A 22,073-nucleotide genomic window follows, 5' to 3' on the forward strand; every position below is an offset into this window, starting at 1 on the left:
AAGCGCTGCCTTCGCTCGTCGGGGTCGTCTTCGCCCATCCGCCGCCGACGCCCACCTGTAGGCTGCGCTGGAGATACCTGCAGGGAGGACAGGGCACGGGGTAAGGAGGAAGCAGAGAAACAGGGGAGGGGAGAGGAAGACAGACGAGAAAGAAAAAGGGAAGTTTGAGTCATAGTTTCATTATTTTGGTCAGAGAACATTGTAGTCATCTCATTACTAAGAAGTACAGCCACATTTTCTCTAAGTCAAAAAGGTGACATGTCATTCATCCAAAAGGCACAAGCTCAGTTATTTACACATTTCCAAATCTAACAGATCAACAAGTCTTAAGGAAGTTCGTCAAATCCACTCTTCGAGACGATTCAAGACATCCTCTAACGTTTTTCTTATTTGTAATTTGTTCTTACCGAAGAACGGATTATAAGTACACTGCTCAAAGGTTTGTGCAAAAGTATTAAGAGACTACGTTTTCATCATTTTTACCATGATGATCTTATATCATAAAAGTTTAAAATTACAACATTATTTTTCATTTATAGTGGTCTTTTCAGAATTATTTTCAATATTGTTACAAAGGGTTTTTGCATATAATTAAACACAACAACAATGATTTTCTTGTGCTACTTTACATCCTCTTCTGAGTGACGCCTCTAAATATAACCGCTCTATTGGCAGTCACTTCCTGCAGTAGGGACTTCACAAGTTTTCTTTGTACCTCCATCCTCTTTATACTTCAGTTTGCAGATTCTTGCGTTAATGCTTTAATTTGTTCTTTTAGGTTTCTGTGTGTGCACACGGCCCTGCAGTCTCATGCCCTTATTGGACTGGATCAAGTGGCACTGTTGCTTTCTCTTTACGAAGACAATGTGATTCATTGTTATAAGACCACAGTGGCAGCATGTACCTGAGGTTGTGCAGGTGATGGAGCGTCTGGATGTTGGACCAGCAGCTGGCTGTGCTCCGCCCTCTGAGGGGCCATGGGGCTGCCTCCCATGGACATGGCCCCCATGCTGTACCCTAAGGGGCTGTGCTGTGACAGGGCAGCCTTCAGACGCTGCAAGAAGACAGTTTGATCAATAACAAGCACACCTGCAGCTCAGTGACACAATCGACATGCAATACATCTGTTTTTATGCTACATCTCTGGTGGTTTTGTAACATATTTAAAGAAAAAGACTATTCTTTGGGCATGTATTGTTACAAAGGAGCTCTTATTGTGCATACATCTGCGCCCTTGCTGCTGATCTGACAGTGACACACAGTTTCAGCTCTTTTTCATCAGCAGCATTTCATGTGACATCCTATTCTGTCTCCACCCTTTTGTTCTGGGTTCAGCTCTGGAGGCTTTGTAGCTAAAAGCCAAATAAGGTTATAGGTTCCCTGAACAATTTTCAGAAGATGTTGCTTTGTGATATGGCTTCTTAATTTAGTAGCCAGTAATGATTTAGAGAACATCTGATCGTGGCAGTGAAGGCACAAAGCATTTTGACAATCATTATATGGTAGATTTTGGTTCCATTATGATTTGTAATTATTCCAGTACGTATGTATATTTGTGTAATGTCTTACAAGCTCTGATCATATATTTCCGAGTGTTGTTCCATCAAATTATTAGTTTCTTCAGTCCCTGTATTTCATTCTCGGTGAGGGAGTTAAGCAACATTAGGCTGCTATTTAGTTTTATGATGTTATCACCCTTAAAATAAAGTGTTAATTAAGTTATATTAAATGGGTTAGTCTTCATTTATTAGATTGGAGGAGAGTTTGTTGTTGGCGATGACCGCAGTGATAATGTCTTGAATTTTGGAAATGATTGGAGTTGTTAGAAATGTTTGGATCACAGAAGTAATTCTACATACTGTAGCCACCACTGAAATATGTATCTCATCTTTACCTACCACAGTGAAGAAACACCGGGGTTTCAAAAATAGTGAATATAACAGTAGGATGGAAGCTTAAACTACTCCTTACAGCCCAAACACAATTACATTACACTTGAATTGATTGAAGGCGCATCCGGTGTGCAAATGGCAGATACCACCAAAGGAGGCACTTTGTGTATGTGCAATACTGCACACACTCACTTAGTCTTATCGTAAATACTGTTGAAACATGGAGCTCTGCGTTACTTTCAGAATCAGAACAGATTGTGTTGTGCTGGAAGGGTTAAATAAACAAGGAATTGCAGTAATAGTCATATGATGATCCAAGTGAGCCAGTGCAGAAGAAAGGCTGCAGGGTGAAGATGGAGACAAAAAGAACAGATAAAGAAATATAAAAATAGAGAGCTTATCGAGTGCTGACCATCTTGGCCTCTGAGTGGATGCTGTAGCCAGAGGGGGAGTTAGAGCCACTGCTGCTGCCTCCCAGAGGGGGGCCGGGCATCCCAGGAATGTTGGGTACCATGCACATGGGGCGGGCCAGCTGCAGACCAGAAAAGATGCGCAAAGAAAAATGTGTTAACAACTTGAACTAACTTCTTAGCTATAATATGAACATATCTAGACTGATGGTTGGCCTTACGTTAATGACAGAAGGTATGTGCATTGGACCAGGGAGCAAAGGCACGGCCTGACCAGAGGGAAGCATCATCATGGGGTAGTGGCTGGTCGGCGAACTACACGGGCACACAGGAACAGGAAGTTAAGTCAAGTTTAGATTGCAATTTGATACCACAAAGTGTTTGTAACATAGCTAGTATCGACAAGAGGCAGAACAATTAACCGCTTCAACATAACATCCACACTTACATCCATCAGTACTCGTCCAAGCTGTGCATACAAAGACTTTTAAAACTCACAGAATTGTATATCACATGTAATTGTTTTCTTAATATATGTTGATGTCAGATTAAATGCACAATGAGTGAGGCTTTGGTGAAAAACATGGTGCATGAAACAACTTACACAAAAACAAAAAACGGACTGTCTGTAAATTGTGCTTCAAAATGATCTCGATTAAAATTACAATTCACCATATTATCTTGATAAACATCATATATGCTTCAACGTTTTTAAATGGCGTGAACACATACTGGAATCAAACAAACAAACAATGAAAAAATTCGAGATGAAATAAAATAATCGCAACATTGTGTTGTGTTCTTTCATTCATGATAATTCTTGTATTTTGAAGGCTCTATTTTTCACTTCTATAATTGTATAGCAAGCTAAACTGCTCTTTCAATTCACTCACGTGAGGATATTATCCTGAGAACGGAACTACACCTTGATCAACATGTTTGTTCATTGTGATCCACCTATTTGGTCCCTTTCCTGATGAAGTGAAAGGATGTAGAACTGCACTCACCACAGGGTACGATTGGAGGGCGGGGTTTGTGTGATGACGGAGGTGGGAGACGGCATGGTGGGATGAAAGCCATCAAAGCCCAGGTGTAGTGGGAGGGAACCTGGACGCATAATAGTCGGGGTGGGGGCTGAACTCCTGGGTGGTGTGTCCTGGGAGAGTAGTACATCATGTAAGGAACCGCCCTTCTCTCTACACACTATACTGACAACCCCCTCCCCCATTGTGTTTGCTCTAACCTGAGGCTCTATGCTGTAGTCTGAATCATCAGAGAAGGAGTCGGGGCTGCTTGGAGGCGAGGAGTCCACCTCTACAGGTTCCTCTTCTTTCACCTTCACCTCTGATGAGGCCTGCATTCTCATGTCCACAGCCACTGAGTTAGGAGCAGGGTGCTGAACAAAAAAGGTCAGTGAGATGAGTTCACATGACTTATAGAAGAGACTCCCGGACTACAGCACATTAAAAGAGGAAGCTGGTATTTATCACACAAACAGAATAAAAACTGCTGGAGTTATAAGTGAAATAAAATCCCATTTAAATACATTAATTGGAAGAAGCTGTAGCAACAGTTTGAATTATTATTCAAAAAAGGGCGACTGTGGCTGCGAGGGAGTGCGGTCGTCTTTCAACCAGAAGGTTGTGGGTTCGATCCCAGCCCATGCAGTCAACATGTCGATGTATCCTTGAGCAAGATACTTAACCCTGAGTTGCTCCCGATGGCATGGCCAACGGTGTGTGAATGTGTATGCATGTTAGTGCATGTCCTAACATACACTGCTCTGTATGAATGGGTGTGAATGGGTGAACGATATGTAGTATGTAAAGCGCTTTGAGGGGTCTTAAAGACTGGATAAAGCGCTATATAAATACAGTCCATTTACCATATTATGACACACATACAAAGCGCACAAGGAATTTCTGCTAGAGACATCATCAACTCATTGAGGTTAGAGAAAAGGAAGTAAAAAGTAACTTTTCATTAGACACAAACACACGTACAGGTAAAAAAAAGTCATTGACCCCAAGCTTCTCTTACAGAGTTCTTTGCTCTCTTTTCATCATCGTCGTGATTGAAGGAGTTGTCCAGCTCGTTAAACAGACCGACCTCCTCGCAGTTCTTTAGGAAGCGGGTGGGAGTCGGAGTCTGGTCTGGAGAAGAGGAATGCAAAGAGATAATGTGTTCACACTTAGCTAACACTTAGCATTACATATACTGTACAAACCCCTACGTATGATAATCAGAGGTATGCTAAACAGTTTTTTAATATTCATTGGATTTACATCTTTAAAATGTGTTTTTTCAAAAGGCTCAAATACACAATAAATATGGTTTAAAATAAAATCATAATAACAATATAAGTGTAGCCTTATTTGTATCTGCAAATGTAAAGGAATATAATATTTAAACCAGATTTAAAAAGCTGTGCAGCATTTAAATGTAGATTTATAATTTGAATGTCAACATGAAGGAAGTTTTAAAGCTTCAAACTATCCAATACAACCCTATTAAAACAGTCTGTATTTGAATGCATGGAACATATATTTAACAATAGCAATGCTTTTATATAGTATCAAATGAAAACAGTACCTGCAATAATGACTGAGTCAGTTCTGGCTGGTCCAAATTTCAGAGTCATCTCATGCTTGTGTTTGTGTACAGCCAAGTGGTCCTCATTGGTAAACCTCTGGAACAAGTAAGCAAGAAACAAAGAGGAAAAGTAAGTACATTATATGAATTAGCGTACTTAATTGTCTACTTGTTCTGTTGACTTTAGGAAATAGTCCAGGGCTCGAGCTTAAGGACGTCCCGTCGTCCCGGGGCCGAAAAAAATAGTGTCGGGGAGGATACAAAATAATTTTGGGACGAATTTGGGACGAGAGTTAAAATAAAAATACCCTGCTAACTCTATTACAAACGGCGATGGAAATGAAACCGACTGCACGTTTTGTGTAGCACACAGTTATTAAACCTCCTTGTCAACATAAACACACACGCACAAAACATTTAGAAACCCGCGAAATACACACACATGTAGCTACAGCTGTGCCGCTGGCTGTCAGCCAGCCGCCCAGCTGGCTGTGCCCTCGAATTCCTGGCCCGCAAATTCGCGGGTCTAGCTATGTACTGAGTGTGTGTATTTCGCGGGTTGAGTGATGTACAATGGCATCCCGTGGAGGAATTCTGAAATGTTTTACCGTTACATCACAAAAACGCACAGCAGAACCAGACCCTGGAACGCCGGCCTCTTTATTTACTTACTCCTCTTCATCCCCTATGGGTAATAAGGCTGAGATGAGAACTCTCCATCGTATTTAGTCCTTAGCAATATGCTGCGCCTCTCCCCATGTAGGGATGGGTACCGAGCCCCGGTATTAAACGGGCCCCGGGCCGGAATTATTAAAGACAGTGGTAACGTTAAGCTCCGACGTTATCGGACTTGTTATCGGTACTGGAGACATTTAAAAAATATATATGTATTATTGCTACATACACATTAGGCTATATCGCAGTTTTAGTTTCGCCAACTCCGTTTCTAATATGCAATAAGACTACAACATGCGTCTATGATATATTTTCGAGCTTTCCAATCCAGACGAGATTTCTCTCTCCCGTCTGTGTGCGAGGGGGCGGGACGTTTGTAAAGAGGCTTGTTTGAGACAAGCGAGACCTGCGCAGACCTGCGCAATTTCGATCAACGTCTTGCTCGTGCGTTGCATGATGGTTAGTCATTTTGTCCGACTTGCTCTGGAGGCTCGCCTACATGAGACGTTGAAATCTCGCGGGACAAAGACGCCCGCAGCCTTGAGAGCGAGGCGCGGCGAGGCGGCGCAGTTGCTCTCCACGGGCTGCGGAAGCGAAATGCTTGATGGGAAACGACTCGCTGGTATCTCGAGCTGAGCGCTCATTGGTGGTTTTTTCCACGTGCTGCTGATGAAACTCTCCAATTGGCTCGGCAAAATGTTGTTGTTGTTTTGTGTCCGTTTTACGTCGCCACTTCCATTCACATTTTTCATCATTGTTCCACAATATTTATCATCATTAAATTAATATCCATATATTTTATACTATACTTGCACTGCTTACCGTTTTCATACTTTATATATCTTAGCATATTCATACACACTGTTCATACTGCTCTCAGGCTGCTGTGTATATCTAGTGTATTCATACCCCTCACTGTTTATTCATCATTCAATTCATTCTATATTTTATTCTGTAGATTGTGTACATTACTTTTCACTTTACTGCTTGTTGCACCTGGTTAGAAGCTAAACTGCATTTCGTTGTCTCAGTACCTGTAATATGTGCAATAACAATAAAGTTGAATCTAATCTTGAGCAGGAACAAATGTATTTACTTAGTACATATCTGACATTAACGATTAAACACATGTGTGCATTCTTTATAAATGCAAACCGAGTCAAGCCGACTTCGGAGGTGGCGGTATGCACCTTAAAGTTGTTTGCAATCCGCCAAAAAACCGAGAGAAGAAGAAGAAGACGAAGCCGACTCTGAGCATGGACTCCGAGCTGTCCGACTTCAGGCGAGCTTTTTGAGACCTCCCCCGGCTGCGATCGGCTATTCTCGTCTACTTTCGAGGCGAGCCGCAACGCGTCTCAAACAAGCCTAAGGTCTCCTGACTGTGTTACAGACTGTCATCCTGGTTAGTGGTTACTCTGGGTTCTGTCTTCAGGACAGTGTTGGATTTTTTTGTTAATTGGATGGGACTTGATTGGAGTCAATATTAGAGTAATTTTCTCATTTGTGTGTTTGTTTAAATATATTTGGCCTTTGTTTATGTGATTGAATGATTTACTCAAATAAAAAAGTTGATGAATTATCATCTAATGATTTGTATGATGTTTTATTTATGTTAAAGGTCACTTTGAATGATTTTAACTAATGATAATGTAGAAAAACTAACATTTTAAATTCGGGACGGTCCACATTAATTTCGGGACGGCTTAGATTGTATTTCGGGACGGTTCCGGGAGGATGGGGGAAAAAGTTAGTCGAGAGCCCTGGAATAGTCTCTTGGAGATGTCGACCAAGGCATGCAGCATGTAGCTTACTGTATACATATTGAGACAGACCATGCAGAGCACTGTATGTGTGGTGTACTATTCCTCATGTCTAATAGCCCTAAATTGGTCCATTATAGCCGCAGCACATGGGCTGAAATATCATTACACAAACTAGAGTTATTTAGAAAAAGGAAAAGGGCTTGTGTTGATGGTTTGAACAGCACACAAATGCAGGGCTGGAGCAATGGTTGAGAATGGCAACATATTGTAGAAAAATGATGATAAGCATGGGAAAATAGCAAGCGCAAATGAGTTGACAACAAAATATGCAAGTGGAAGCTACAAGAGGTCGGCCACTTGCATATCAGACTTTTAGATAGAGCACCATTGTCTGAGACACAGCACTTCTTCTTTTGACAAGTGGCGAGGTGAATCAGTCAGAGACGTAGGAGGGATAATCCTGGCTCTGGTGCCGGCCTATTCACCAGTCGCTGCAGCCTATTTTTGGGGGCTGCGTTGCCGTTGCGAGTTCAGTCGAGAGAGAGCGAAGTGGAAACACAGTCAAGTGTCAGGGGGCTTATTTTTAGCCCTACCAGGCAGCATCACCAGTACAACTACATGTCTCTTTCCTCTGAACAGGGCGACTGGAGGAAACTATCTCTGACTAATCTCCCTGTATGAGACACTGGCAGATAGGATTACTCCCCAGTCCACACAGTTCATGCTGGGCATCGCAAAATGGGGTGCCACTGTTGTTGTTGTTGTTGTTGACTTGGTAAAAGGAAAACCCCAGGCCAAGCCAAGAGTCAATCATCCTGGTTCTATTATGGGCATGATTCAGCCTTTCCTGGTAGACAGCTGTTGCTTGTAAAGGGCAGAGGTAAAATGTCATTTAGACATAAGGCGCTCGTAACATAAAGGATGTTCTGTGTCTAAATGTACATAAATAAATATTGTGAAAGATGATTGATATAAATGCAGCGCATGTCTGAGCTTCATAACAAGTTGTATGGTTCTTAAGCTGATATATTATCTAAGGCTTTGTATTGAACCCACACGTATCAATATGTTTACATTACCCTTGGATCGAAACAAATGCAATTTGTCAGGATTGTTTTAAATAAATCAACTGTGTGCAACCTGCACTTAACTGCAGACATGCGGTTTACAAACCAACACTAGCTCCTGAACATGGTGGACATTTAGCAGCTACAGAGCGAGATGCATATACTCTACCACCGTCCTGTTAACGTGACATTTATCCAATTAAAATACTACTAAAATGAAGGATAAGGATATGTTTGACGTTTTATTTATGTATGTTTTAGCCTTTTATTTGAACTTGCTTTATTTGATGTCTAAGATACACATTTTGATATGACTTGCATTATTTTGCCCTTCTCTTTATACTTCGAGGAAGCCTGAGATCCACAAATGTTTTATTGCCAACGACTGCTTTACTATAATTGTTGCTTTTATGATATTAAAGAACTTGGAAGATAAAGATATTACTGGTGGGAGTTGACCGATACCAATACAGAGTTAAAAAGAGACTATTAGATTAACATTTCTATTAGATTAACATTTCTCACATTGACAGGAACATGACTCAACATAAATGATGAAGTAGCTGTTAAACAGGCAACTGTTTGCAAAGATGTTCACAGTGACATGTATAGCACAGTTATCTTCACTATGCCTCGGAAAGCTTCCACATGATTCTGTTGTTTTAACTGACTACTAAATTAATAATCTACAAATGAAATATGTAGATTGTTTGCATCAAGGAAGGACATCAAATGGAAGGCAAACATGTCCATGGGTGGGGTCCCTAGGTGTCCATAATGTTCTGAGATGAAAATAAGCAAACAGATCTTCATTTATTTATCCAACATCTGCATGTTTAACTGCATTACATGTCTGCTCAAACCGCAAATCCCATGATCCTCCTGATCACAGGAAGACGGCTCATGAATCACAAATGTTTCTGAACCACATAAATACTTTCTTGCTCTAGACTCCAGGAGAGATAATGTATCACTAGCTGAGGGTATCACACCCAACTGAACACAGGACCAGACATGATGTTTCCTGTGTTGAATAATCATGAGTCCTAGAATTATTATTTTTTGATTTGCTGTGATATCGGGCCAAACCCCAGCCATGCACCACGTTACTGGCATGTGAGAGAACTATTGGCACTCAGCTGAGTCACTGCCGTGGCTCTAACCTGTGTCTGCAGGCGTTGAAAGTCAACAGTGACAGGTTGAAACAATAACTGCGCTCTGATTACTCACTGGAGCCTCCACTGAGTCACGGCTGAAGGAGACTGTCTCACAAGACAGCATGTTAGCTATCTGTGTGATGATCATTAAGATTGTCGCCTAAATCACAGCCGGTTTGCTTACTCTGGCTATGAAACAAAAGTGAAAATAGCTATAGTTTTTAAAGTTCTCTCGTTGTATACATGAAGCTTTATTCTATTCAAATAACTGACTTGATACATTCAATCAAAACGAGTTACAGTCAACTGTTGTAGAGTACTTAAACAAAGCATAAATAACCCACACCACACATACATGCACTTATCTGATAGCTAGAAAAAAACAGGCAGAAAGCTTACCTGTCCACAGCCATGAGCGTTGCACACAAAAGGTCGGTCGTCCCCCATTTTTGCGAAGAACTTGCAATGTAACTGTGGAAGAGGAGAAGAGGAGAACATTGCTGCCTTTTCCTTTCTTGATTTGTGAAGTGGCAAATCCAGAAAACAACGGGATGCTGTGGCTTGTAGTCTTTAGTCTGAGCAGGAAGCCGAATGCTGATTTAAAAATAACCCTGGCAAAGGAGGAAAACAGGCACAGAGGCAGCGAGACTAAGTTTCCCTGGTGATACTTCCTTCACACAGGGGGGCTCCTGGTCTGCGAGCGAGGAGCCGCTTACACGAGAGAGAGCGACGGCTTCTGTTTACACAAAGACATCTCCCTCTGCTTCCTTATCATTTTCCCTCACTGCCAATCCCTCCTTCTCCCATTACCACTCCCTCTCCTCGCCTCTCTAGCACCTCCCAACCCTCTGTACCCCTCGTTCAATCGCGCTCTAAATCAGCTGTTTCTCTCATGCACACACATCTCTGCTTTGGTCATTTCCCTCAACTTTCTGTGAACTCTCATTTGCACGAATATCTTCAAATGGACTCATTGGCACGGACCTGACAGTGTACTGTACCTTTGTTGTTTGGGTTGAATCTAACAAACCTGCTTTTTTCTGTATTGATATCTGACTGACAAAATATAAGTGATATAATACCATCATTCAATACTTGAATACCTACAGTGTTATATCACTATTACTGTAAGTGCCTTGATACGATCATGTTATCATGGGTAGGTAACAGTGTCTGGAAAAAAGATTATTATGTAAAGGCTTCAATACAGCCAAGGGAAATACAAAACCTTTCAACTATTCAAACATACATTTATATTATAATATACATATGATTATTAATCACCTCCCACATGTACCTGTACTAGATGGCTGCTGCGATAAATACAAATTAAAATGACAAAGCTATTTAAATATATCTGATTAACAAAGTAAATTCATTGAAAACGGCAATGAGACAAAGTGAAGATAATATATTCCTTTTTCTAGCCAAGTGCTGTAAAACATCATAATTATGAAAGATTGTATTGGGGTGCCATTTAAAGCCATTCCATAAACAAACTGACTAGTGCAACAGTCAATAAGGACTTTTGAAACCGTCATAAATATACAAGTGTTAAGACTGAAACACTTCCACAGCTTTCCACAGGACTACACATCTGATGCGACATCCAGCTCTTCCTGGGTAATGCTATAAGAGTTAAATATGAACATGTTTGGTTTCTCCTCCTGTTGTGTCTGAAGCTGAAGTGACATACACTAAAGCTGTGGGAGGCTCGCTGCTCCTATCAGCTGTTTCCACAGAGCAGAAACCCCCCCACTCCCAACACAGCTGAATACCACTCCATGTGAAGACAAACTGTGAAGTTTAGAAAAATAAGTAACATTTAAATCAGGGAATTTGATGTTTGGTTGTAGGCGTGGAAAAGCACATTAATGTTTCAGCACTCTCAACGGGCCCAGAGTGCCGTCTGGCAGGCGACTATTACACAACGCTGCACTCACACTGCTGCAACTACCAACCTGCATGGAGGACCTTGCTGTGTAAAAACCTTTCGATAAACAGATTGACGAGTGCAACACTCAACAGGGTTTCAAACACAGTCATGGTCAGGGATGGCTTTGATCATTCAACACTACCTACGGATGGGACAATTCAACGCTTTTATTGCAGCTCTTCATTAAAACAAAAGAATCTTACAATAAGTTTGAGATCTTGGTGAGTTTATATTTCGGGATGATTGTGAACGTCCTCGTATGAGTGACTTGAAAAGAACGTCGCGCTTTTATGTTAGACAATTGAAAAAGCCTGATTCATCATGAAAGAAAGAACAGACTCACACATTTGGCAGATAATTGATAATGAAAATAAGTGTTAGTTGCTGCCCTAGCATTATCCAATTGAATATGTTCAGCTATTTCACAATTTGGAAAGCAGTGTAGGTTTATTATTGTTATATAACTGAGTTAGCGACCGTGTTGACCTACGCTGTACCTACAACATGGTTAGAGTATGTAGTCTAACATTATTGAGTGGGACACATTATTCATTATGTTGGCCCGGCATAAATGTCTGAAAGTTTTCCCAGTGTTGAAGTCAGTATATTTTCCTCCTTCCTCCCTCCATTTCTCTCTCTGCCGAGGACAACTGCCCCTGAGCCAACACATGATTACTGAAGCCCTGCGCTGGAATACAACGCTCTCCCATGACACCCAGCCTGCAACAGGCCCAACCACTGTTTCTCCCAGCCCTGTGTCTTTATGGAGGGGAAGGGGTCTGCTTCATGTTTGCAAGCACAAGCCCCGTCCCTCTCTTTCCAGATCAAAGGGCCGATAAAGTAGAGCAGTCTGATTTCTTGCAGACCTCCCATGCTCTGGAGAAAGGCAACAGGTTGGTGCCAGAGGCCCTCACAAAGTGCTTCCAATCCACTGAGTCTATTTGGGCAGAGATGTGTCTGCAAACGAGATACTCCGTCTAGCTCGTTATACCGAGCGTGTGGACTGTGTGGGGAAATGGACACATCTGGCGTGAGGAGTGGGAACAGACTTTCAGAGTTTACATCTTACTAAAGACATGCTAGACATTAACTCGGCTGTCTGGCCCCGACATTAAAAGTGGGATTTTGTGGGAAGTCCACCATACATTTCAGATGTGGAAAAATACCATTTGTTTTCTTAGCTGCCACAACCCATATCTTAACCTGATTAAAACAGTCTTTTCTTTAGCATATATTGCCTTGCCTCATGTAAGACAATCTTTGTTGAAGGAAATCTTCCCATACTGCAGCACTATCTGTCATTCTCTGCTCAATTAACGTGAACATAGAAAATAATTCAACTGTTAATTTATTACCTTGTCTGTCAAATGCCACTTACTGAGAATAAATACAATATAAGTAATGAGTTGACAGTGTAAAGTTTAACTGCGCAAAGTTAAATGCCAGATCTCAACAGTGACAGTGAGACACAATCAATCAGTCTGAGCACATCACTGATATTTATTACAGGCATGGATATATCAAGCCCACCTATTTTCGCCTCCTTTCAGTCAAGGTGACATGGAAGCAGTCAAAATTCCCAAATTCCTGTCCCTCTCATTGAGCTGCTGCCAGAGTCCCACCGTTAACTTGGATTTCTCCGACTCAGCAGGTGTAGGGGAACGAGTCCCGGCTATAATCAGCCACAGCCATCCAGTGTTTGATGCAGCCTGCTAGGAAACTGGCTAAACAAACTGTATTAATAGCTCGCGCTGCAGCCATGACTGTGGAATCTGAGGCTTGAATTGCCAGAGGGTAGGGGAGACCCCACAAAAAGAAAAAAAAAGCCACAGAGGGGGGAGGGAGGGAGTGAAATAGTGAAAGCCCGTCAGCGATGGATCAATTGGAGGATCAGGGATATTTGCTGGATCAAAGGTGAGGGCGTGTAAATGTGTGCTGTGAGCTTTAGAGAGCGGAGATCTGGGCAGTAGCTGGGCGGGTGCAGCAGCCAATATGTATTTATGTAAGCAAAGTGAACCTGAGATTTGGTCAATGGAACAAATGAAATCCTATATCCATGTGTGCATAACTAACCAGGCCTAGAAGCCAAATCCATGCTGTGCTAGAAAACAATACGGGATGGACATGGCATGGGCAGCTCTCTATAATTAAATCAAAAACTCTGTGCCAAGGTTATTCACCGTCTGTGTCATTTTTATAAACACTTGCCGTGAGGTTTTGGCTCAATGATGAAGACAAATTGAAAATCAAAAAAACAAGTCACTTGATGTCGTGTGTCTCAAATAAAGCCTCCAGAGCCACTGGGGCTGACAATCATTTTTGCAATATTACGCTCTTCAGCATCGTCAGTTAAATAATGGAATATAATAGAAAATACTTCAAATCACTGACATTTTAATCAAATGCTTGGACTCGTAAATAAAAACATACATGTTCAACAAAATTGTACTACAAAAAAACTACATTTATTCACCTATGTGATGTGACAATGTTTTAGTTGCTGTAAAGACCATTTCAATCGCAGTGATATCCCATATATCATGACTCAGAGTGGGTCAAGATGTTTGGTGGGACCGTCTGCTTTCTCGGGTGTAGCTTTATGTGATGGAATGAGGTACAACTCTGCCAAAAACATGACCTACATTCCTAATGAAGGTGTTGACATGCACGGGGATGCGGATCCTCTGGCGTCCAACAGCTCAAATTGCAATACTATGGATATCATTATTACTTGAGACTTTGACTTTTTTAGAGGCTCTTGTTGCCCAGACACAGATTATAGTCACATCACATTTTACTGCCAAAAAATAGACAGGAAAATATGTTTTGTGAGTTTGCAGGGATGTCAACGAGGTCAATGTCAAACTGAAATCCATTTACTCAAGTACTGTACTTAACTACACATTTGAGGGACTTGTACTTTGAGTATTTCAATGTGTTGCTACTTTGTACTTCCTCCCTCTTACAAATCAGAGGTATATAGTGTACTTTTACTCCAATACATTTATTGAATACCTTTAGTTACTTTGCAGATTTTAAATAATGATGTACAATATAATCAAGAAATTCAAAAGATACCAGCTAACAAAGTAATTCAAATGAGCTGGAACTTTACTATATTTGATAAACACTTTAATTAATTAACTATAATCAGAACATATATTATATTTGAGAAAATCTGCATAATGAGTACTTAGAAAAGTATATTTTGATGCCAATACCCAAGTACAGATTGTAATGTAAGACTCCTACTTGTTACAGAGTATTGTTACACTGTGGTACTTCTACTTCTACGACATCTAAGTACTTCTTGCATCTCTGCTGAAATCCCAAAGTCCAGCAAGCTCTAGTTCCTTCTTCCAGACATAGCCGATTGACTTGAAAAAAGTTTGCCTTCATGTCTGGCGACATACGGGCACACTTCGCCCTGCCTTTTCCCGTAACCAGACCGCCTTTTCTCCTCAGTAATTGGTTATAAGCACGTCAGTCAACGGTATCTAACGCACGCAACGCTTTGGATGCTGTCAATAACATCGTGTAGCTGAATCTCATTGGTTAGAAACCCGAAATCAACTTTTTGTATCCACGAAAAACTAATGGCTAGCTGGTGTGGCTAGCGTTAACAACAGGCCGAAAGCACATCCAAAGTGTGTAATAACAGCGCTACTACCAGCTTCAACGATGACAACTAACACACATCACAACTTATTTAAATATATCTGAGGTGAACTGGTATGTTTTAAAGGCATTAAGGGAAGTGAAAGTCACAAAAGCAAAAAAAAAGCTAACAGTTAGTTGGTTAGCGGACTGACACTTGAGTGCAAAGCGAGACAGTGGGTCCGAATGAAGCGCTGCCACCACAGTTTGACAATTAAACAGACATGTATCTTTAACTTTAAAAAACACCGAGAACTTAAGCGTCGATGGCTACTTTGTCATAGTTTAGTCCGGTCCACATATATATATTGAATTTAAAAGGTAATAAAGTGTTTACAAACTCACCCTTGCGCCCCTCTCTCTGGCTCCCCTCTCCTCTCCTCTCTTGGAATTTGACACTCCCCTCGACGTCAAGTCATCGCGAGAATTCACCTCAGTTCTCGCGAACAGGATTACTTAAATTATATAATTATAATAATTATTATAATTATTATATAATTTAAGTAATCCTGTCTATTATTATTATTAATAATAATAATTATTATTATTATTATTAATAATAATTATTATTATTATTATTATTATAATAGCCCCTACCTGTATTGCATACATACATTGCAAAAACTATGATATACAATATAGCAATTTAATTTATTGTCTCTTTTGTCATTGTTTAATTATTTCTGTTTTACTTCTCAGACACAAGGAATTTGATAATGTGCTTACCTTCTTTGCTGTCTGTAAATGTGTTGTTCAATAAAGAGGAGAACGTTTTTTTGTGTGTATAATGTTGAGAGGAGGGGCTCCTGAGGTTTACATTGTTGCCTTCTATTATTATAATAATACATACATTGTACCATGCTCTGTCAATGTAGACCCTAAATATAAACACACAAGTGTGTTATTTTAGTATACTACATAATATGTTTCCATTTTAAACCCAATTACTGTTGCATGATTTATTACAATTCACATGATGAAAGCAAATAGTTGAAACCATTGTGTGAACAAATGACCATTAAATTGAGGGAGGTCTTTTCCCCTCTTGCTATGGTTTCCTTCCTGATATTCTCCCCTTATTCTCTGTCCTTGGAAGAGTACGTCCTGACTGTGGCAGTACAAGGCAACATGCTGTATAAACCTCAAACAATAGGTCGAAACATTAATAATACAATTGGTTGGATTTGAGATTATGCTAGCCAGCCTCTGGTAAAGTGGTAAAGTACACCATTACCAATAGCTAACAACACCATTTCATCACTGTGTCTGGCCTTATGTACTGTATTAATGTATATGTATGTATGTATGTATGTATGTATGTATGTATGTATGTATGTATGTATGTATGTATGTATGTATGTATGTATGTATGTATGTATGAATGTATGTATGAATGTATGTATGTACTGTATGTATCTACAATTTGTCTAAATTGTTTGTTTATAGAACAGTATAACTTCATTACTGTTTTATACTCATTCGTGAAATCAGAGACAAGGCTATAGGGCCCCCTAGTGGACAATCAGACAGTTAAACATGCTTACATTGACTTCTGTTGGCCTATTTCTTTAAAGGGAGCCCTATAAAATACAAATACACAAGCTTTTAATTGACCATCTTAATGTTTTGCCAAGGTCACCACTGTTTTATGCCTGTGTTGTGTCATAAGTTCTTTAATGCCAAAAGTATTTGAAATATCTATTAACAAAGCACTTATATACTAATAAAGGACTGGCTTATCTAAAGCCAGATGAGTAGCACTTGAAATGTTTTTGCTCTATGAAGCCTGATGTACCTATATGATTCTGTTTTCTTCAAGTTTGTATTGTGTTGGTCGAACGCACTTATTGTAAGTCGCTTTGGATAAAAGTGTCAGCTAAATGCAATGTAATGTAATGTAATCTTGGAATCAGCTCCGAGTAAGAGTCAGGATTGTAAACGTATGATGGGGTTTCTCATATTGGAGCTCCTCAGGCTCTCAGATTAAGGCAAGGCAAGGTAAGGCAAGTTTATTTATATAGCACCTTTCAACACAAGGCAATTCAAGGTGCTTTACAAAAATGAAAGACATTCAGACAAAGGCATTTAAAAACAGTAATTAAAAAGAAAAGATAATAAAAGCAACATTAAAAGAAAAAATACATGAATAAAAAGTACATGAATAAAAAGTTACAGTGCAGTTTAAGATATGAATAGTTCACACAGAAGTTCCACTTTACTGATGTGGAACTGAACACAACGGCTCAGTTTCTATTACAAGCAGCGACAAAAAGATAAGATTAAAATGACTGTATATCAGTTGACTGAGTGCAGTAGTAATAGTGTACAGACACGTGTTGTTGTTGTTGTATGGCATGTTTGATCTCGTAGATAATGTTGTTTAGAGATCAGACCAGGTTCAAGTGAGAATTCTTCAGTTAAAATATTTGCTAAAATACTTGGCTTAATGGTGATAAAAGCCGATGAGAAGTCGGCAAATAGAATCTTTGGGCTTTTGGCGTCTCAAGGTGAGTGTGCAGAAGATGCAAGAGGGTTGCGATAACATCTTCCACCCCTCTAGAGGCCTGATAAGCAAATTGCATGGGATCTAAGAGGTGCTGCGTTTGTGAGATTAAATGCCTCTTAACTAAACACTCAAAACATTTCATTACCAGTGAGGTGAGTGCTATAGTAACTACAAGGCTAGAAGCATACACAAACTAAAAGTTGCATACAATTATGCTTTACGGTTGCTGCTGAGGGTACCAAGATGGCACAGTGCCAGCCAGCTGTTTGTTAACTTGGGGGTACCTACTTGTTAAGCCCTTTTAAGAAAATTAATGTACAAATTAATGTGTTGCCGAGAAGACTCGGACAATTATGTTATTTTGATTTTAATTAACCCTGTGAAGAGTTCTACCCGGTTCTCTTCCATGATTTGGAGACATTGGCGCAATAGCCTCTACAGACAGTGAGCATGTGTGGCTAGCTGTGATTGGACTGATTTTATGTTTTTATCTGTTTGTTTTTATCTGTTTTGTGTTTAGCTTTTTATCTTATTTATTGATGTGTGTTTTGTCTTTTTATATGTGATATGGACCTTGAGTCTGGAATAAAGATTGGATATAGGCCAAAAGTCATTGGGCTCACTGGCCCTGGGGATTTTAGGCACTGGAATAATTGTGGATGTTCTCCAAAGAGAAGGGACTTTTTGCAGATTAAGGGAGGACCTAAACATGTCTGTAAATGCAGGTGCAAGTTGTTCTGCACAGTGTTTTAAAACAGCTCCTTCAATATTATCCGGGCCAGGGCTTTTTCGTATATTACACTTCCTGAAGAGATGGATGACTTCTGACTCCTCAATAGCAGCCTCCCTCTCCTCTGTCATCATCCTTTTGGACCTGTCTGCTGCATTCGACACAGTGAATAATCAGATCCTCCTTCGCACTCTCCAAGAACTTGGAGTTTCAGGCTCTGCACTTTCCCTCATCACCTCATACCTCAAAGACCGCACCTACAGGGTGACTTGGAGAGGGTCGGAGTCCGACCCTTGTCAATTAACTACAGGGGTCCCTCAGGTCTCTGTTCTTGGTCCCCTCCTCTTCTCCTTGTACACATACTCGCTCGGATCGGTCATTAGCCCGCATGGTTTTTCATACCACTGCTACGCTGACGACACCCAATTAATTCTGTCCTTTCCCCGCTCAGAGACCCAGGTCGTCGCACGCATCTCTGCTTGTCTAGCTGACATCTCTCAGTGGATGTCTGCTCACCACCTCAAGCTCAATCTTGACAAGACTGAACTGCTTTTCCTTCCGGGAAAAGATTGTCCCACTCTTGACCTAACAATCAACATCGGCACCTCTGTTGTTTCCCCGACTCAGACTGCAAGGAATCTGGGTGTGACCTAGATAACAACCTGTCCTTCACTGCAAACATAGCTGCTACAACCCGCTGCTGCAGATACACGCTTTACAACATCAGGAGGATACGTCCCCAGCTGACCCAGAAAGCGACGCAGGTTCTGGTCCAGGCTCTCGTCATCTCACCCCTAGACTACTGCAACTCCCTCCTGGCTGGTCTACCTGCATGTGCCATCCGACCTCTGCAGCTCACCCAGAATGCAGCGGCTCGTCTGGTCTTCAACCTTCCTAAATTCTACCACACCACGCCGCTCCTCCGCTCCCTTCACTGGCTTCCGATAACTGCTAGAATCCACTTCAAGACAATGGTACTTGCGTACCATGCTGCGAATGGATCTGGCCCTTCCTACATCCAGGACATGGTTAAACCGTACACCCCAGCACGTGCACTCCGCTCTGCATCAGCCAAACAGCTCGCTGCACCCTCACTGCGAGGGGGACCCAAGTTCCCATCAGCAAAAACATGTGGGTTTGCTATTATGGCTCCAAAATGGTGGAATGAGCTCCACATTGACATCAGGACAGCAGAAAGCTTACACACCTTCCGGCGCAGACTGAAAATTCATCTCTTTCGACTCCACTTCGAGCGTTAGAACTATTAACAAAGCACTTATATACTAATAAAGGACTGGCTTATCTAAAGCCAGTTGAGTAGCACTTGAAATGTTTTTGCTCTATGAAACCTGATGTACTTATATGATTCTGTTTTCTTCAAGTTTGTATTTTGTTGGTCGAACGCACTTATTGTAAGTCGCTTTGGATAAAAGCGTCAGCTAAATGCAATGTAATGTAATGTAATAGTCATACTAGAGGGGAGGGGGGGAGGATGGAGGGGAATGACAGTGTCAGCCTATGCTGTTGCTACTCTCAAACCGGCAGAAGAAGGTGTTCAAATTATTTGCTGTATCCCTTCCCTCACCACTGATCAAGACAGGAGACGGTTTTCCCCTGCCATTGGAGCATTCGTCCATTCGCATTTTTTTAATTCCCTGCCATGCTTCTCTGGGATTACCAGAGGCCATGCTGCCTCCAGCTTCTCCATAGCTATACTTGTCTAACTGTATTTGTCTTTTAATATCTCTCTGTATGTCTCTCCTAGCAGACTCATCCTGGTTTTTATAAGCTTTTTTCTTCAGAATAATCAGCTTCTTTAAACTGTGAGACACCCAGGGTTTGTCATTCGAATATATTTTGAAAGAGTGGGTATCACAGAATCGACACAAAAATCAATATAACTAGACACTGTCCCAACCCGTTCATTAATATCGGGAGTATCGAATGTTTCCCACTGTGTGCAGTCAAAGCATCCCTGCAGAGCCATAATGCTGTCCTTATTCCACATTTTGACAGTCTTAACTTGAGGTTTCTCCCTCTCAAGTAGCCTCCGATAGACAGGGCGTATGTGGACTACACTGTGGTCAGATGTTCCAAATGGTGGAAGCGGGGATGCAGTGTAAGCGCCCTTAATCAATGTTTTTTTGTTTTTTTAACTTAACAGTTCCAAAGCACATATCCAGAGTCTTCTCCTTCCTAGTGTGGCAGTCAACGTACGGGTATTCTTTCACACACAGTGACGTCACGAGCTACCCACAATGCAACACGCGCCATATATATATATATAAATACGCCATTTTCATGGAGGTGCAAATATCCTGGAAGTGCAAATATAAACAGCTAGCTAACGTAGCCAGGCAGAGCGCACTAGGTTTTTTTTCTGAATTAACGACCGAAGAAATCGCTGCATGTCTTCGGATTACATCTCTGGACTTGAGGGGTGTGCTCTAGGTCGTTACCAGCGTAAACTAGAGCTGTGTGGGTTGTCGGATTGCCCTTACAGACTGCCTGCAGATGTATGCATCTACGTCTAATTTCTGGAAACACCAGGTGAATACCCCACTTGTCACAATAATATTATCATGCCATTGCATATATGTGGTATTTTAGAGTGGACTAGATATTGATTAAGGCAATAGACTATGATATTCAGTACAGGAAGCTTAGCAACACCTAGACGGTGTACGGCTAAACCCTTGGCCTGCTTGCACCTCGCGTAAAACGGCGGATACCGGAAGTACGGTGTCGCGCTCGGCCCAATACCCGTATGTGTGTGTGAAAGAATAGGTATGCAGGGATTTTTTTAACGGGACAGTTATTAAAATCTCCTAGAAAGAATTTCGGCGCATCAGGAGAAAGTGATTCAAGTCTCTGAGAGAGATTAAAAATGATTTCGGTGGCTTTGTTAAAATTTGCTTTGGGGTGTACGTGTATACACACCACAGTGAAGAATAATTGAGGAAACTCCCTGGGAAGATAGAATGGTCGTAGAGAGACACACAGCAGTTCTATGTCCGGAGTGCACAATTGCTCTCTAATCACCACTGCCCGACACCACTCGTCCCTGATGAGAAGACAGACTACGCCCCCGCGTACCTTCTCGGTGATGATCGGGTCTCGGTCGGTTCTAAACATGGATGTATAATAAGAACTGGATACAGCGTGGGAGGCGGGGCCTCATTCATTCCTATGAGATTTGCTCATTAGCGCATGATGATAAAATGGCCCAACTTTTGAGAGAGCGAAACATCACAGATTACCCGGCATGCCTGAGAAGTACCCGTATGTGCGCTCATAGCGCATGCGCAACTTTAACCAAAATGCTCGTTCACATCAAGCACGTCAATTTGCGTACACGTAACAGCACCGCACGTTCAAGACAGCATGGTAATGATTTGTTATTATGATGGATTTGATATTAACGAGGCGGCAGTTAGCAGCTAGCGGCTAGCTAGTAATTATGCTAATGTAAACATCAATCGGTACTTATATTACGCTGTAACAGGATCTAGTGATATCCAAGCAACAGAGCTTCATTTAGCATGAAAGAATGATTGCACTGTGTATACATATATATATATATATATATATATATATATATATATATATACTTATAATAATAAGTAATATTAACTTTATTTAATACAACATTTACGGTACAAGATTTAATCATACAGCCCATGTAGTA

General features: G+C 41.0%; 1 protein-coding gene across 1 annotated transcript in view; it reads right to left on the reverse strand.

Annotated features, from left to right (window-relative positions):
• The window catches only part of atf7a (activating transcription factor 7a), a gene marked incomplete in the record, with an annotated part of 19,827 nt that extends 4,287 nt beyond the window's left edge, over positions 1-15,540 (reverse strand). The window contains 10 exon segments of the mRNA XM_034209359.1: positions 1-77; positions 905-1,054; positions 2,305-2,424; positions 2,524-2,617; positions 3,310-3,458; positions 3,546-3,698; positions 4,343-4,455; positions 4,895-4,991; positions 9,956-10,027; positions 15,495-15,540. Of these exon segments, the coding sequence (XP_034065250.1) occupies positions 1-77; positions 905-1,054; positions 2,305-2,424; positions 2,524-2,617; positions 3,310-3,458; positions 3,546-3,698; positions 4,343-4,455; positions 4,895-4,991; positions 9,956-10,003 (1,001 nt within the window).
• Between the last annotated feature and the right edge of the window lie 6,533 nt (positions 15,541-22,073).

The sequence above is a fragment of the Gymnodraco acuticeps genome, unplaced genomic scaffold (genome assembly GCF_902827175.1).
Source record: "Gymnodraco acuticeps unplaced genomic scaffold, fGymAcu1.1, whole genome shotgun sequence".
In the NCBI taxonomy this organism is placed as follows: Eukaryota; Metazoa; Chordata; class Actinopteri; order Perciformes; family Bathydraconidae; genus Gymnodraco; species Gymnodraco acuticeps.